The 18,126-nt window shown below is 42.5% G+C and overlaps 1 protein-coding gene across 18 annotated transcripts in view; it reads right to left on the reverse strand.

Moving 5' to 3' along the window:
- Nucleotides 1-257: 257 nt before the first annotated feature.
- Nucleotides 258-18,126, reverse strand: part of ANKS1B (ankyrin repeat and sterile alpha motif domain containing 1B) — a 1,072,204-nt gene continuing 1,054,335 nt past the window's right edge. For 12 of the 18 annotated variants that reach the window (XM_019835377.3, XM_045062214.1, XM_045062213.1 and 9 more), the window contains 2 exons: nucleotides 13,139-13,306; nucleotides 258-2,118 (listed from right to left, as the gene is read on the reverse strand). In XM_019835377.3, coding sequence (XP_019690936.1) covers nucleotides 2,008-2,118; nucleotides 13,139-13,306 — 279 coding nt within the window. In that variant the 3' untranslated portion in view covers nucleotides 258-2,007. Of the gene's footprint in view, nucleotides 2,135-11,170; nucleotides 11,205-13,138; nucleotides 13,307-18,126 lie in introns of those variants that run through there. The other 6 variants (XM_011284166.4, XM_023257357.2, XM_023257356.2 and 3 more) reach the window with 3 other exon arrangements.

An 18,126-nucleotide genomic window follows, 5' to 3' on the forward strand; every position in this document is an offset into this window, starting at 1 on the left:
CTTTTAGAAATTTGTTTGGCGATTCCTCTTTATAGCCTACTTTAATATTTAAAGGCAATGGGGATTGTTTTGGCTGAAATTTAAGCTTTAAAGGTGAAAGTATCCTTATCAGACTGGTTTAACTTAGAAATGAGCAAGTTTTCTCAATTTGGCCAATTAAAAAAATACCTTTAGTATGGATGCTGAGGAGACTAGGCCTTTGGTTTTGATTCTAAATGGAAGTGGGGAGGTGCTCACAGAACGATGCCAAGCACCGGTGGCTGTACAATTTCTGTTTTATTTTGTGTGCTTTTTTTTAATAGGATATAAATAATGACAAAAATTACAAAATTTATAACTGGAAGCCCAAGCATATTTACACATGTTTCTGTTTCAGCAAAGCTACTATTTACTTTGCTCCTATACAATTACCTTTTGGTACCATATTTCAGTGTTATTTTATTCTCCATTTACTACATACATATCAACAGTGAATAGGCAAAATATATACAAGGAACTGTTCAGGTCAAGTAATTTAATATTAAAATTCTTCAACACTGAACTAAATCCATATACATTTGTCAGTTTGAAACAAAATTTAGTTATCCTTCTTTAAAACTCACCAACTGATGAATAACTGATAAGCCTCGTTTAAAATAATATTGGTTAATAAAAAAAACATTAAGACAATCCCACAATTTATCAATATCGCTATAATGAACTTCAAAATGATTCACAATATGATCAGTTAGAACAATATACGTTAAAATGTTATTTTTTTCTATAATGATATTGGTACTGTTTATATAATTTGATTCTACATAAATATACATTATGGTATCATACAAATACTCCACAGAGACATTAAAAAAATTAAAATACCTTAAAGAAATGTAAGTAAATTTTATTTAATCAAATAGTAAGCAAACATTTATTTCAAGAAAAGAGTTTTATTACTTTGGAATCTCTCTCTTTTTTTTTTTTTTTGTATTTTTTCTAGAAAAATTTTTGCAATAGAATTTTATTAACACCTTTCTCAAACAAGGTTTCCATGACAGAAATCTTGACAGCAGGAGCCCTAGATTTTTTTTTTTAACGTTTTCTTTAAAACACTGTGAAGGTTAAAAAAAAAAAAACAATCTTTGCAGCTTATGGCTGCATCAGCACTTTCGGTTGGATGCCAGTCTGCTTGCCCTAATCTCCTGCTCTGGGGAGCGTCATCAGTACTTTGCCACACCCAAGCCAGTCCTCTCAGTGGTAGCAGTAAAAATTTAGTCATTTGAAATGAAACCAGAAACAACCCTCACAACTAACCTACTTTTCTTATCAGTGCATTAATGAAACATTCTTTTAATAAAAATATTTAATACAAGACACATTTTTCTGTGCATAATAAATTCCTGTTTTGAATCATTCTTAAATTTTGAATCAATCCATAGATGTAAAGTTTTTCTTTATCTGACATGGTTTATTACATATAAAATCCACAAATATAGAAATTGGGAAACAGGATTTCCTGGCAATCATGGGGGTGGTTTTTGTCCTTATGCATGAAATGATGCTCAGTGATGATTTTACAGGTGTTTTATGGGGGTAGTTCTGTTCTGATTCTACCTTTAAAACTGCTGACTGAAAAAATCCAAGATTTTTATACTTTTAGGCAGTATTAGAGATCCCCTGTACTTTTTTTTTTTAAAGGTATTATCCCCAAATTCAGCAAAGCAGTGTTGGGGGCAGAGTCATTAGAAATACCTTGGGTGGTGGTAGGGAGGGGAGCCGGGAGAGTCAGCAAAAAACCTCAACTCGTGCCTCTCAGGGGTTACGGCTGGAAAGTCTTGGTTGCACACTTTCTGTTACTGGTGCAGAAAGAACATCCCCAGGAATGGCCAGCGGCCTTTCGCCCGTGACAAGGCCACACAAACAGAGCAGTCTTCCTCCTGGGCTGGGTGGAAACGGAGGCGCGAAGGGAAGCCTGCTCCGGGACTGCTCAGCGTGCAAGGCACCGCGAGGACAGGAGGATGGTGAGTATCAGAAAATTGTGGTTTCATACTTGGTATTAATTCCTCTCTTGGCTTCTTGTCCTGGCTCCACAATCCACGGCAGATTGGCCAGAGTCTTTTGTTCAGAGGGGTCGATCTGCTTTAAAACAGAAAGGCTGATGCCTGTTATACGGTACCTGTACTCGGGTGCAAACATGCTTCTTAAAACTTTTTGGAAACCAATGCTATGCTCTGACAGGACTGCAGGGATATTGATACATGAGAATCTTGTGTTTGTCCTTTTAATACACATTTATTGTATAAGGACTATATGCAAGGCACTCAAGGGGTGGATGGTGAATGAGACTCAGCCTTTGCTCTTGAAGGCACACAGATGGAGAGCAAACACAGAATTCTGCACTTCAGTACTGAGAAGGGGGAAGGAGGAAGAGAGGATGCTCTGTGGTCAAGGAGCCAGGGGACTTCCTGGAAGAGGTGAACCAGGTTATGTCACTCCCCACCTCTCAAGCCTACAGTGGTTTCCATCACAAAGTAAACCCTAAGTCCTTCAGGTGAAGCCCAGCCACTCTGGCTTTGCTTCTCCCTGCATGCCAAGCCTACACCCAGGGCCTTTACTCACATCATCTGCTCTGCAGGAATGCCTTTCTCCAGACACCTGCATGTCTTATACCCTAATGTCATTCAGGTTGCAGCTCGAACACCACCTCTTCACCTGTTCACTCCATACAAAATAGCATCCTAACTTTTCTGCTCTTTTCTTTATAATCCTTGTGCCACTTACATTATCTCATGTTTATTAGTTCATCCTACACTGCAGTGTAGGATTTTGTTTTGTCACTGTTTCCCCCAAACTTAGAAAAGCTCCTGGCAACCCAGTAAATAATAGTGGGCACACAATACATACTTATTGGATATTATAAAATAATGAGGTAATATCTGAACAGCTGGAAGATGAGCAAGAGTTTGCTTGGCAAGGGGGCAGGGAGAGGGGGAATAGCATGTGCAAAGCCCCTGAGGCAAGGAGAAAGAGCTGGTTGAGAGCTTGCAGTTTGCAGAGTGGGAGACTGGAGGGTAAATAGGTAAGCAGGGCCAAGTTAGGCTGAGCCTTGACCAAACTGAACTGAGCTGTAAAACAGTTAAAACCATTTTAGCCCCTGTGCATACAAAGTCAAAAAAGGCCACTCGTCGGTAAGGCTTGAGCTGTATGCTCTCAGGCAGGGCTTTCGCAGGGAGTTCTTCCCCACATTGTTGCCTCATCTTTTCCACATCTGCCCTGGCCCTGGCTATGTGTTCGGCTCAGGAGTGCTGGAGCAAGGTAGCCTGGGAAGGCCTCATTTCTCTTGCATTGTGAACTTTCGTGCCTGCTGGAAGGCTGTGGGATCCATGCCCTTTGGCTACCTTCCAGCATGATTTGATTGTATCTCCACAAAGCTGTGGGGAGGACTTCACATGTTCTTAGGAATCATGGAATATTTTTGAGTAATAAACAAATAGACCTGAGGGAGATGGAACATGGACATCAGCTGAGGGGGATGGGATGCCGAGGCAGTTAAAGAACATTAGTATTATTCACTGTATATTTTCATCATTTCTCAGTGAAGGGTTTTAGGTGCATATTCTATGAGCGCCCATGGCATCCATCCCAGTTGTGCTCTCTTGGAAGAAGTCTTTGGGGACCAAAGTCTGATGGAGGCACCTGCCTTGAACAGATTTATCCAGCCCATGTGAGAATGAATTACAACAGTCTAAGAGATAATCCAAAAAATATTCTGAAAACTGGACATTTAATTTACAGTTCTGTGGGGGAAGATAGATTATGAACAAATCTCCATCAATACTACACAGAATTAAAAGCAGGTATATGCTTGAGTGTGCCTGGGCATCTACCTCAGATTGGGCAGCCCAGGAAAAGCTTCATGTAGTGGAGACCTGAATGACAAGTGGGAGTCAGCTGTGCAGAAAATATGGGGGATACTATGCCAGGTGGAAGGAACAGGTAGCACAAAGGTCTTGGGTAGGAGTGAGCTTTGGTCTGTTTGAGGAATAGGAAGGCCTGAGCATCATAGAGAAGTGTGGTGGGAATTAGCTTTTGGAACTTGGGGCAGTGGTGCCATGATCTGATGTGTTTTTTAGGATCACTCTGGTTGCATGGAGAAGAGAGACTGTTAGGACATGTACTGCAGTAGTTCTGTAGAGCAGTGGTGGTAGCCTGGATGAGAAGACTGAGGAAATGGAGAGGAGTGGACAGATCTATGTTTTAAGGGTTGAGTGGATGGAACCTGCTCATGGTTGTACATGGTGGTGAGAGGAAGACAGGAATTAAGGATGACCTCTGGATTTATGGCTTAAACAATATGGTAAATGGTTATGCCATTTACCGAGCTGGGAAAGATTGAGAGTGTAAACATAGCTTTAAGGGGAAAATCAAGAATTTTATTCCAGGGACTTCCAGGGAAGATGGTGGCCAAGGAGAATCCTAGGCTCAACTCATCCCATGGATACACCTGGATAATACCCACATCAGTGTAAATAACCCAGAAAATGATCTATAGACTGGCAGAACAGACTTTTCACGGCTAAATATAGGAAAGAGGCCACACTGAAGAAGGGAGGAAAGGCAGAGATGCAGTTGGAAGCCAAATGGGCCTGTGGTACCTGAGGGAGGGATGCTGTGGGCCCAGAGGGGAGAGGAGCAGATCCTACACCAGGCACCCAGGCACAGGGCACCTGCCCTGGGGAAGATGAATTCCCATAACATCTGGGTTTGAAAACCAGAGGGGCTTAACACACCTCGAACTTTGAAAATCAGTGAACCGGAGACTGATGGGAAACTAAGTCTCTGCCCTTAAAGAGACAGCATAACAAATAGCCCCACCAAGATACAGCATAGAAGCAGCAGTTTGAAAAATGCCTGTAGTATACGGAAGGGAGGGAGATTTATTAACTAATCTCTGAGCATGTGCTAGAGGCGCAGAGATCTTTGGGAGACTTCTCTAAGAACAAATGAACTGGCAGGCACCATTTCCTTCCCCCAACCCCCAGCCTACATACAGGTATACCCGTGTGAACCAGTGCAGCACTCTACCTAGCTTGCTAACAGCATGCCCTGCCCCATAGCCTCCTGTAGACCCACCTCCCAACCTGGCCTTGTTGAGTGCATCCAAAGCAATACCACAAGCATGGCAGTATGCAAGCAGGCCTGACAGGGGTCAGCACCACTGCAAAGCAACTCCTGCCCTGGGGAGAGGGGAAGAAAACCACACACAGCAGTCTGTGGCCCCAGGAGTGTGCTGGGAATATTTAGTCTGACTATAGGCCCCATCCCCCAACAAAAACTTCTCAGGAGACAACACAGAGTGCCTTGCAGTGTGGTGCTCCTGTAGCTCTGGAAAATACCTGGTCTATTCCAACTTAAGCCCAAGGCAGCCCAGACTAACCCCCTAACACAGGGGACCAAACCCTGCCCACAGCAGGCAAAGAGCCATAGCAGACAACTGGACTGAAGGCAAAAACAGCTCAGCCAGAACAGTGAGACACATGCAACAGAGAGAGGAGACACCCCAGAAGTGCCAGATTCTGGTGAACAGGGGACACTACACTGTAGGGCACTATAGGACCTCTTCTTGTTAGGGTCACTACTTTCAAGAGCAGAACACATAACTGACTTTCCTAATAGAAACAAGACACACAAAGGCAAAATGAAGAGACAGAGGAATAGGTCCCAAATGAACTAATAGGACAAAGTTACAGAAAAATAGCTAAAATCTTGGAGATAAGTAATATGCCTGATTAATACTTTAAAGTAAAGGTCATAAAGATACTGGACTGAAGAGTAGAGGACCTCAGGGGCACCTGGGAAGCTCAGTCTGTTGAGCATCCGACTTCGGCTCAGGTCATGATCTCACAGTTTGTGGGTTCAAGCCCCGCATGAGGCTCTGTGCTGACAGCTTGCTCAGAACCTTTAGCCTGCTTCAGATTCTGTGTCTCCTTCTCTCTCTCTCTGCCCCTCCCCTGTTCATGCTCTCTCTCTCTCTCTCTCTGAAAAATAAATAAAAGTTTAAAAAAAAAAAAAAGAGGAGAGAACCTGAGACCCTCAACAAAGATAGACAACATAAAAAAACCAGAGAGATGAGGAACGCAATTAGAAATTAAAAGTACATTAGAGGGAACAAACAGACTAAAGGAAGCAGAAGAATGGATGTGTGACCTGGAAGACAGAGTAATGGAAAGCAATCAAGCTGAACAGGAGAAAGAAAAGAGCTTAATAAAAAATGAGAGTAGATTAAGGGAACTCAGTGAGACCATCCAGTGTAATAACACTGCATTATAGGGATCCCAGGAAGAGGAGAGAGAGAAAAAGGGGCAGAAAACTTATTGTAAGAAATAATAGCTTAAAGCTTGGCCAATATCGAGAATGAAATAGAAATCTAGATCCAGGAGACACAGAGCACCCCCGACTAAACCCAAGGAGGGACACACCAAAACACACAGTAATTAAAATAGCAAAAAGTAGTGATAGAGAATTTTTAAAGCAGCAAGAGAAAGGAATACAGCTACATACAAAGGAAGCCCCATAAGGCTATCAGCTGGTATTTCAGCAGAAACTTTTCAGGCCAGAAGGGAGTGGCATGACATATTCAAAGTGCTGAAAGAAGAAAAAAGCCTGCAACCAAGAGTACTCTAATCGCAAGGCTATCATTCAGAATTGAAATACAGAGATAGAGTTCCCACAGGCAAAAGTTAAAGGAATTCATGATCACGGGGCACCTGGGTGGCTCAGTCAGTTGAGCATCCGACTTCAGCTCAGGTCATGATCTCGTTGGGCTCTGTGCCGAAAGCTTGGAGCCTGGAGCCTGCTTCCGATTCTGTGTCTCCCTCTCTCTGCCCCTTCCCCGCTCATGCTCTGTCTCTCAAAGATGAATAAACGTTTAAAAAATATATATATTTTTAAAGGAATTCATGATAACGAGGCGCCTGGGTGGCTCAGTCGGTTGAGCATCCAACTTCGGCTCAGGTCATGATCTTGCGGTTCGTGAGTTCAGGCCCCAAGTTGGGCTCTGTGCTGACAGCTCAGAGCCTGGAGCCTGCTTCCGATTCTGTGTCTCCCTCTTTCTGCCCCTTCCCCACTCATGCTCTGTCTCTGTCTCTCAAAGATGAATAAACGTTAAAAAAAATTTTTTTTTTAAAAAAAGGAATTCATGATCACTAAACCAGCCCTATAAGAAATGTTAAAGGGGGGCGGGGGGCGCCTGGGTGGCTCAGTCGGTTAAGCGGCCAACTTCGGCTCGGGTCATGATCTCGCGGTCCGTGAGTTCGAGCCCCGCGTCAGGCTCTGTGCTGACAGCTCAGAGCCTGGAGCCTGTTTCGGATTCTGTGTCTCCCTCTCCCTGACCCTCCCCCATTCATGCTTTGTCTCTGTCTCAAAAATAAATAAACGTTAAAAAAAAAAATTAAAAAAAAAAAAGAAATGTTAAAGGAGACTCTGAGTAGAAAGTAAAATTTTACTCCTTCTTTAGGAGTAAAAATTTCCTACCTTTATTTTTTTTATTTTTTAAAGTTTATTTATTTTGAGAGAGAACATGCATGAGCAGGGGAGGGACAGAGAGAAGGGGAGAGAGAGAATCCCAACCAGACTCTGCACTGTCTGTATGGAGCCCAAAAATGTGGGGTTCCATCTCATGAACCGTAAGATCATGACCTGAGCCAAAATCAAGAGTTGGAAGCTTAACCGACTGAGCCACCCAGGCACCCCAGATTTTACTGCTTTTAGAATGGGTTCAAACTTAAGTACCCATCTACTTAATATAGACTGCTATATGCACAGGATGTTATATACAAACCTTATGGTAGCCACAAATCAAAAGCTGGTAATAGATATCCAAAAAATAAAGAGAAAAGAATCTAAGTATATCACTAAAGAAAGCCAGCAAACCATGAGACAAGAGAGCAAGAGAAGAAAGGAAAAGAGAAGAACTACAAAAACAACAGGTAACAAAATGGCAATAAGTACATACCTATCAATAATTACTTTGAATGTAAACGGACTAACTGCTCCAATCAAAAAACATAGGGTGGTGGAATGGATAAAAAAGCAAGACCCATCTATATGCTGCCTACAAAAGACTCATTTTAGACCTAAAGAAAGACACATGAGATTGAAAGGGAAGGGATGGAAAAGCATTTATCATGCAAATGGAAGTGAAAAGAAAGCTGAGGTGGCAATGCTTATATCACACAAATTAGACTTCAAAACATACTGTAACAAGAGACAAAGAAGAACACTATGTAATCATAAAGGGAACACTCCAACAATTAGATATAACAATTGTAAATATTTATGCACCCAACATGGAATCACCCAAAAACATAAAAGCTCATAACAGACATAAAGGACATAATGATAGTAATACAATAGTAGTAGGGGACTTAAATGCTTCACTTACATCAATGGATGGTTCACCCAAACAAAATCAATAAGGAAACGGTTTTACTAGATAGACTTAACAGATATATATGGAACATTCCATCCTAAAACAGCAGAATACACATTCTTTTCAAGTGCACATGAACATTTTCTACAATAGATCATATTAGGCCACAAGATAAGTCTCAACAAATTAAAAAATACTGAAGTCATACCATGCATCTTCTCCAACCACAGCACTATGAAACTAGAAATCAACCACAAGAAAAAAAGTCTGGAAAGAACACAAATATGTGGAGGTTAAATAACATGGTATTAAATAATGAATGGGTCAATCAAGAAGTCAAAGAGGAAATAAAAAATACATATGAAAATGAAAATACAGTGGTTCTAAATCTTTGGGATGCACCAAAAGCTGTTCTAAGAGGGAAGTTTACAGCAATACAGACCTAACTCAAGAGGCAAGAAAAATTTCAACTAAACAATGTAACCTTACACCTAAAGGAGCTTGAAAAAGAAGAACAAACAAAACCTAAAACCAGTAGCAGGAAGGAAATAATAAAGAGAGCAGAAATAAATGAGATAGAAAATTAAAACACCAACAGAGCAGATGAATAAAACCAGGAGCTAGTTCTTTGAAAAGATCAAGAAAATTGATAAGCCTCTAGCCAGACACATCAAAAATAAAAAATAGAGAGGACTCAAAATAAAAAATGAAAGAGGAGAAATAACAATGGATACCACAGAGATAAACAAGAATTATAAGAGAATATTATGAAAAACTATATGCCAACAAAATTATATGCCAACCTAGAAGAAATTGATAAATTCCTAGAAACATATAATCTCCCAAAACTGAATCAGGAAGAAACAAAATTTGAACAGACCAATTACCACCAATGAAATTGAATCAGTAATCAAAAAACTCCCAACAAAGTCCAGTACCAGACACCTTCACAGGTGAATTCTACCAAACATTTAAAGAAGAGTTAGTTACCAATTCTTCTTAAACCTTTCTGAAGAATAGAAGAGGAAGGAAAGTTTCCAAATCCATTCTCTGAAACCTGCATTATGCTGATCCCAAAACCAAAAGACACTATAAAAAAAGAGACCTACAGGCCAATATAATGAACATTGATAAAAAAGTCGAGAACAAGATATTGGCAAACTGAATTCATTAATACATTTAAAAAAATCACTCACCACAATCAAGTGGTATTTTTTCCCCCGGGATGCAAGGATATTTCAATGTTTGCATATCAATCAACATGATACATTACATCAACAAGAGAAAGGATAAAAACCATATGATCATTTCAACAGATGCAGAAAAAGCATCTAACAAAGTGCAAAATCAATATTCATTATAAAAACTCTGAACAATGTAGGTTTTAGAGGGAATATACCTCAACAAAATAAAGGCCATACATGAAAAACTCACAGCTAACATCATACTCAATGTTGAAAAACAGAGCTATTACCCTAAGATGAGGAATGATGAGCTTGTCCACTCTCACCACTTTTATTCCAGTACTGGAAGTCTTAGCCTCAGAGCAATCAGACAAGAAAGAGAAATGAAAGGCATCCAAGTTGGTATGGAAGAAGTGAAAATCATTTTTTGCAGATGACATTATACCATGTATAGAAAACCCTAAAGGCTCCACCAAAAAACTAGAACTAATAAAATCCATATACAAAAAACCACTGCGTTTCTATACACTAATAATGAAGTAGCAGAAAGATAAATTAAGAAAACACCCCCACTTAAAATTGCACCAAAAATAATAAAATACCTAATAATAAACTTAGCCAAGTAGGTGAAAGATCTATACCCTGAACTATAAAACACTAATGAAAGAAATTGAAGATGACATAAACAAATGGCAAGGTACTCCATGCTCACAGACTGGGAGTTTACACTGCCTAAAATAATCTGTAGATTTAATGCAATCTCTATCAAAATGCCAACAGCATTTTTCACAAAACTAGAAGAAATAATCCTAAGATTTCTATGGAACCAAAAAAGACCCTGAATAGCCAAAGCAATCTTGAAAAAGAACAAAACTGGAGGTATCACAATCCCAAATTTCAAGGTATACTACAAAGCTGTAGTAATCAAAACAGTATGGTACTGGCACAAACAGATACATAGATCAATGGAACAGAAGAGGGAGACTATAAATAAACCCATGATATGATCTATTAATCTTCAATAAAGGAAGCAAGAATATGCAATGTGGAAAAGAATCTCTTCAAAAAATGGTGCTGGGAAAACTGGACAGCTACATGCAAAAGAATCAAAGTGGCCCACTTTCTTATATATACACAAAAATAAAGTCAAAATGGATTAAAGACATAGATGTGAGACCTGAAACCATAAAAATCCTAGAAGAGAGCACAGGCAGTAATTCTCTGACAGCAGCCAGAGCAGTATTTTTCTAGATGTCTCCTGAGGCAAGAGAAACAAAAGCATAAATATACTATTGGGGGTATATAAAAATAAAAACCTTCTGCATAGCAAAGAAAACAATTCACAAAATTAAAAGGCAACCTACTGAATTGGAAAAGATATTTGCAAATGACATATCTGATAAGGGGTTAGTGTCCAAAATATATAAAGAACTTACACAACTCGACACAAAACAACCAAAAATACAATTTAAAATGGGCAGAAAACATGAACAGACATTTCTTCAAAGAAGACATGATGGCCAACAGACACATGAAAAGATACATGCACCCCTATATATATTGCAGCATTACTTACAGTAGCCAAATTATGGAAGCAACCCAAGTGTCCACTGATGGATGAATGAATAAAGAAAAAGTGGTATATATACACAATGGGATATTAGTCATAAAAAATAATGAAATCTTGCTATTTGCAACAACATAGATAGATCTAAAGGGTAGAGGGGCGCCTGGGTGTCTCAGTCGGTTGAACATCCTACTTCGGCTCAGGTCATGATCTCACAGTTCGTGAGTTTGAGCCCCGCGTCAGGCTCTGTGCTGACAGCTTGGAGTCTGGAGCCTGCTTCGGATTCTGTGTCTCCCTCTCTCTCTGCCCCTCCCCTGCTCACACCCTGTCTCTTAAAAATAAACACTAATAAATAAATAAATCGTATAAAGTTAAGTGAAATAAGTCAGAGAAATACAAATACCATATGATTTCACTCGTGGAATTTAAGAAACAAAACAAACGAACAAAGAAAAAAACCAGACTCTTAACTATAGAGAACAAACTGATGGCTGCCAGAGGGGCAGTTGGATTGGGGGGGGGGTGGAGATGGGGAGAATAGGTGAAGGGGATTAGGAGTATTTGAATGAGCACTGAGTAGTGTACAGAATTGTTGAATCACTACACTATACTCCTGAAACTAATATAACACTGTATGTTAATTATACTGGAATTAAAATGAAAATAATTATTTCTGGACATGCTAAGTTTCAGATGTCTGTTACATATTAAAGAAGAAATTGAACATACAAATCTGGATTTGTGGGAGTGCATCAGGATTGGGAGCCAGTGGGGCTGGGTAGGTGCAGAGGTAGGGAGAACATGGTGTGTGTGTGTGTGTGTGTGTGTGTGTGTGTGTGTGTGTGTGTGTGTTTGTTTTGACCATGGTGTTTGAAGGGAAGATTTTCAGAGGACATGCAGTAACTGGTGATGTTCAGATGAAGGATAAGCATGGGAGCTAATGGCTGGGGTGGAGTGGCAGTGAGCCCTCAAGGAGAGAGGCCAGATGTTGGAGGGATTGTCTCCATGGATGCTGAAGCTGCCAAGAATGGTGACAGGAGTAGAGGCCCAAAAGAAGATTGTAAACAAGAAGCCACATGGTCACAAAGGGAGGAGCTTCAAGATTCTACACTTTCCCTGTGACCCCTTGGGCAGAGATGGTAGGGAGAAGAGAGTTAGAGGGATATATGGATATGAGAGCAGGGCATCTGGGGGCGCCTGCCTGCCCCATGCCACAGAGTTGCTAGGATGCCATAAGGCAGCTGGAGCAGAAGCCAGATGGGAGGCTGGTTGGGAATGCTCCAGCTTCTGGGTATTGCTACTACCAGCGGAGGTCGCTTTGAAGTCATGAAAAGTCTGTTAGGACAGGATGTCTACAGAGCTTGTGGGAGGGAGGGGGAGGAAATTCCTGGAGGAAGGCAGAGGACAAGGAGGAAGGAGGGGCTGCACCTTCTGAAGAGTCACCACTCTGTAGGAAGTCTCAGCTGCTGGGAGAAAGCCTGCCTAAAGCTGGCATCTAGGCCTCCAGTGAAGGGGAAGAGGGCTGCTCTGCTGTGATGCACATACAGCCTGTGCACCTAGCTTCCTTTAGCTGGGTACCTGGGACACCTTGCTGTGAACCTCTGCCAACCTCTCCAAGGGCTAGTGGCTTGCAAGAGGCTCTGGCCCCTGTTGTGATGGTAGTGGAGCCTCAGGGAACATCATTCCCAAGCTTTACTGGACCTTTAGGAAAGGTTCGTCAAGGAAGCAGCAACACCCAGTACCCCCCCTCACAGGGCTGCCACAGGTGACAGAGTGGAATTTTCTTGGGAGCCTCTAGGTTCAGAGAGACGGTCCCCCAAGACTTTGCAGGAACCAGGCTGGGAGGATGAAGGATGCATGCCAGGAGGAGGCCAGGGGAGACAGAAATGCAGGTCCCACACCACTCAGGGCCCACTTAGCAACCTCCTTTCCCTCTAGCTCAAGATTTTCAGAACATCTGTTATCTTTTCTACTTACCACCGATTTGCGAATGCTGACACGGGGCTTGGGGATGGGTTTGGAGGGTTTGTTTTCAAAGCTTTCCGGAAGTGTAGAGGAATGCCCCCCTTTTCTTGCTTGTAGTGCAAGCTGGTAAGCGACTTCAAATGCCTGTCCCAGTGTTAGGATGATTTCGTAGGCTAAATTCTGCAAGAGTAAAGAGAAAGTGTTTATTAGGTTGTACTACAGGGTGGCCAAGTTGAGTGGCTGAGGAGCACTGTGGGAGGTGAACTAGCAAGGACCTTGAACTACTCTACCTATTGTGGCAGTGAGTCAGTGGAAATCTGTGAAAAACAGGAAACTCTAGGTCCAATTTGGAGTCTATATGTCATTAATCAGCAATGAGATGCCTCTCTTTCAGCCATACTAAGGAGCCGACCCCCAACTTCACCCCACAGGGAGCAGGCCCCCACCCACTGGCCCCAGGAACCTACTCCATTCTGAGCCTCCTCATGGGCAGCTGGTTTGCTCCCAGGCCTTGGAAGATAAGGGGTTACTCTGGTCCTTCATCTTAGTTCTGGGAGCGCCTCAGCTGTGCCTGTGAGGACTAGCCCACACACTCCACAGGAGGTGTTCCTGAGAAGTTTGGGTCTTTTTACCTCAAACATCTGTGATTCAGTGAACATCTCTAAAGCACAATCAAAATCTAATTTAGGCGGAGGGGAGAGGCATTAGTCATGCTGGTGTGGCGTCTCACAGTTACAGCAGCCAGCATGCAAACAGAGCCAATTATCCATCTATTTCTTGAGGCGCTTGCTCTCCCTGTGGGTCCACTCCATATTTTATCATCAAATCAGCAAGAGACAGGAGACTGTGTCAGGCCTGAATGCCATGCCAAGCAGTGCCTGGGAGAAAGGTTCTTTTCGTCAGACCTTCAATCATTCCTTCAAGATGACTTCTAGCTTTCTTTTCTCTTCTCCCGATACGTATTTTCGATTTCTACCTTCTCTTCCCAGCACAGCTCCACCCCATCTTCTCTCACTAAGAAAACATGATGTTGTGTGACCCCAAGGAGACAGGGTCTCGACAACACCCCTGAGGTCACAAGTGCACCGAAGAGGTAGATGCCTATCAGTCATAGAGAGCTTTCTTAAAATCACTGCACAAGCAGAGAGCAGGCATGGTTTGTCCCAAGTTTTCATTCCGATCAGTGTCCCTGGAATGTGTATTCATGGTTTCTCAAAACACAGAAATGGCATTCTGCTTATGCTGCTTTTGCAACTGTGCCCATCTCTAGCCCCTCTAGTCAAGCACATGGAACAGCTCAATCCCCATGATTCTGGGGAGAACTGTTTGGGACTATTCCCACTTGAAGATGGTGAAGGAGATACAGGATCACCTTCAGAGGCCATGTGAAAGAAGCCTGTGGATTTCTGGACAGACCAGGTTTCAGATCAATGCCAGACTGTTGTGGTCCTGGACCCAAGTAGGGAGAATGCCTCCGAGCTTGAAAACTGTTTTGACAGAAGCGGTGTCTTCTTCTTCGAGTGACATGTTATGAAATGATGGCCCCACAAGACAGACGTGTGCTTGCTGGAGACACTGAACCTCGCACAGCCAACTGAGCACTTCCTGCAATGAACACTGATCCCGTGTTTGCCTCCAAGGATGAGTCAGACTAGTAAATTAGCAGTGCACCAACAAATGATAGTGGAGGAGGGCTGGCAGACAGCTCCGGCCATCATTGTACAAAGAGGGCTGAACCCTTCGTCTGCCTACACTTGGCACTCATGTCATCATCAGCCTTGCCTCCTTGTGTGCAGATGGGACCCCTCTGAAAGGCAGACTGGGGTTTCTGATTTCTGCAGTCTCCATGTGAAGTCACAGGCTCTTGGTCTTGTTCAGCACGACTGTGGAGATGGTTGATGTCCATCTGTCAGGGCCATGTAGCACATATTCATGCTCTGGGTGGGCAAATGGACTAAGGGAAAGATGGCAGATTCAGCAATTCTATAATGTTCAGCTTTTAGGTCCTGGAACAGTGGAGCTTAATGAGTGTGAATTCCTTTATCATTAACCTAAAAACAAATTCCTGAAAGTGAGATTTACTTAAAGCTCCAGTGTCTTCAAATCAAAGCTGAAGATGCTCATTTGAGCAAGTGAGATTTTTCACATGACTATTATGGGAAGCCTAAAGATTCTGAAAGGTACTGGGTTAGAAGCCCTGCCTTTTCATTTTTAATTAGTTCCTGGTGTTAGGAAACTGCTCAAATAAGACACAGAGACCAGACTGTGCCAAATGGCCTCTCCTGATTTGGCTTGCATTCTCTTGACATCTTGCTTTTCATTTCATTTTAGAATGCTTTACTGAGTTATTCTCCTATGATTATGTAAAGAGTTGGACACTGTTACCTTTCCTATCTTTTCTATCACTTCAATGTTTGAGGTGGTGATTATGGAAGCCAAGAAGGGTCCATGGGCATGAGACAGGAGCAGTGGTTCTGATGGGGCTTCTGAATGCTGAGTGCCATGTTACTGACATACCAGGGCTCTGAAGGGAACAGACACTCATCAGATGGGATCTGTAGACACATGTTTGACTGGAGAGGAAGGTTCATATCTCCTGCCTCTCCTTAGTAACATTCCCACTATTTAAATGGCAGAGGAGAATTACTGTGGGAGTAGGAGTCTCTATTAGGACAAAGCCAGAATACTTCAGCATTCAGAATAATGCAGCCATTAATACTGCAATATCAGAAAGGCTTAGGTGGCCATCCCTTGCTTCCTCCTTCAAGCCAGGCTTGCCAACCCCAGCAATGCTGGCTGGCACTGAAGAGCCAGCGATGCTGCTCAAAACACCTGACAACCCAATTACTCTCTGTTTTCAATGTATTATTATCTTTGCAACTGTTGGGGAGGCCAGTGCCTGAAACTGTGCCTGGCATACCACAGGCACTCAGTAAATGCTTGCTGAATGCATGAATGAATATCCAAAGGACAAACCAGAGAAATAGCACTACTATAGTTACACTAAAGTTACACTATAATATGGTATTATAGGCAGCATAGCTACTATTAAGGGAGGACTTTACAGGTGTTAGGAATCAACTGTGCCAAGCACTAGATTTATCTCATTTAAGTATTATCACAGTTATTGCAAAATATCATTATCCTTATTTTACAGGTAAGGAAATTGAGGCTTAGAGAGGTTAAGTAACTTGCCTGACATCACAGAGCTAGAAAGTTACAAAGTTGTGATAGGAACCAATATTTGTGACTCAAAGCCCATATTCTTAACCCTACCCATGTGTGGTGGTTTGTCTCCAGAATGGCTGCCATCAGTTCCTCTCCTCTGTGTACATGCCATGACCTTCTCCTAAGAGGGGGAGTCTGTTTCTCTGCCTCCTTAAATGTAGATTGACTTTACTGATTTTCCCAACTAGCAGAATGTGGAAGAAGTCACACACAGGGGGACCTCTGAGATTCAGTCACGAGGAGCCTTACAGTTTCTACCCAGGCCTCTTGGAACATTTGCTCTGAGGGAAACTAGCCATGTGTAAAACATCTGACCACCCCCAGGTCAGCATGCTATGTAAATGTCCAAGCTGGTCAAAGGCAGAGGCTGCCTGGAAAGAAACAGCAGTTGCAGTCATCCCAGCCTAGCTTCCAGATACACAGTGAAGGAGTCATACTGGACATTCAATCCCTAGGAGATGCCACAGAGACAGGGCCCAAGACCCCAGACAGATGGCCCAATAGAGCTGTCCCATGTGGACCACCTCAGTGGAGGCCTCAGATACTGCTAAGCAGAAGAGAAGAGCAGAGCTACAGTATTCTGCCCAAATCCCTAACTCACAGAATCATAAACATAATGAAGTGGATGTCCTCCTATGTCACTAAGTTTCGGAGTGGTTTGTTAAGCAGCAATAGATAACTGGAATACCACACAATGCTACAGAAGGCTGGTTCGATCCTCATTCAGGTAGCAGGAAGAGGAACTTCCAGCCTTGAGCTGGGATGAACAGTATGTAGTCATGGGGAGTTACTCCTGGAGCCACCTACCCTCAGCCCTGGCTGTGGAGAAGCTAGATGTAGGCACTAAGGTGTACCTTCACACATGCTAGCCCAAACCACAGAGCGCTGGAATGTCCTTTTAAGTTGGCACAACGATGTCCTCATCTCTAGCCACTAACTCCCTTGAGCATAAATTCAATCTCCTTCAGTTTTACATTCACTACCTTACACCTTTTAAATCCTGTAACTCGGCTGGTCTCTGACCTTGGCTCTTTCTGCTCCTTCTAGCTTATTGGAAAATACCTGCCTTGGCTTTTCCAGCAGGAGTCTCTTTCCAGAATCATATTATGGCAATTGGCCTTGAGCCAATGATTACTGGGGAGAGCATGCTCTGAGCCTCATTTTTCTTAATATGCAGTACCTACCTTGCTGGATTGTTTAGAGAATCACTCATGATTACACTTATCCAATGACAATTCAGCCAACACTCATGATTTCTGTGTGCCATGCACATATGACATGCTTCACATGGACTATCTTATTGAATCCTGACAACAACTCTGTGGGCATTATTAATAACTTTGGGGTTATTATTATTCCTAATTACATGTGAGAGAATTAAGCTCAGAACAGTTAAATAACTTGGCCATGAAGCTAGCACCAGGCAGAACTGGGATTTGAATCCAGGTGTTGACAGGCTATGCTCTTGACCACTATACCTTAGAACTAGACTTAAGGTAAATGACTTCTGCAAACTGTTAAAAAGTAAAAGCATAAAAACATTAAATACAGAAGCTCCCGGGTGGTTGATGCATCTTGGCTGGGATGAGGGTACCTAAAGGTACACAATTTGCCTGGGTCTCAGGCCAGAACCAGGCAGCTTCCCGGCAAAGGGTGTCCTTTGTGACTTAACACGATCCATCATCACAGGGATTCTCAACCAGTGGAAGTGTCCCTTTCATGATGAGGGATGCCAAGCAACACTCCCTCTCCAGCAGAGGCTCTTTAGGATG

Source organism: Felis catus, chromosome B4, assembly GCF_018350175.1.
Source record: "Felis catus isolate Fca126 chromosome B4, F.catus_Fca126_mat1.0, whole genome shotgun sequence".
NCBI lineage: Eukaryota > Metazoa > Chordata > Mammalia > Carnivora > Felidae > Felis > Felis catus.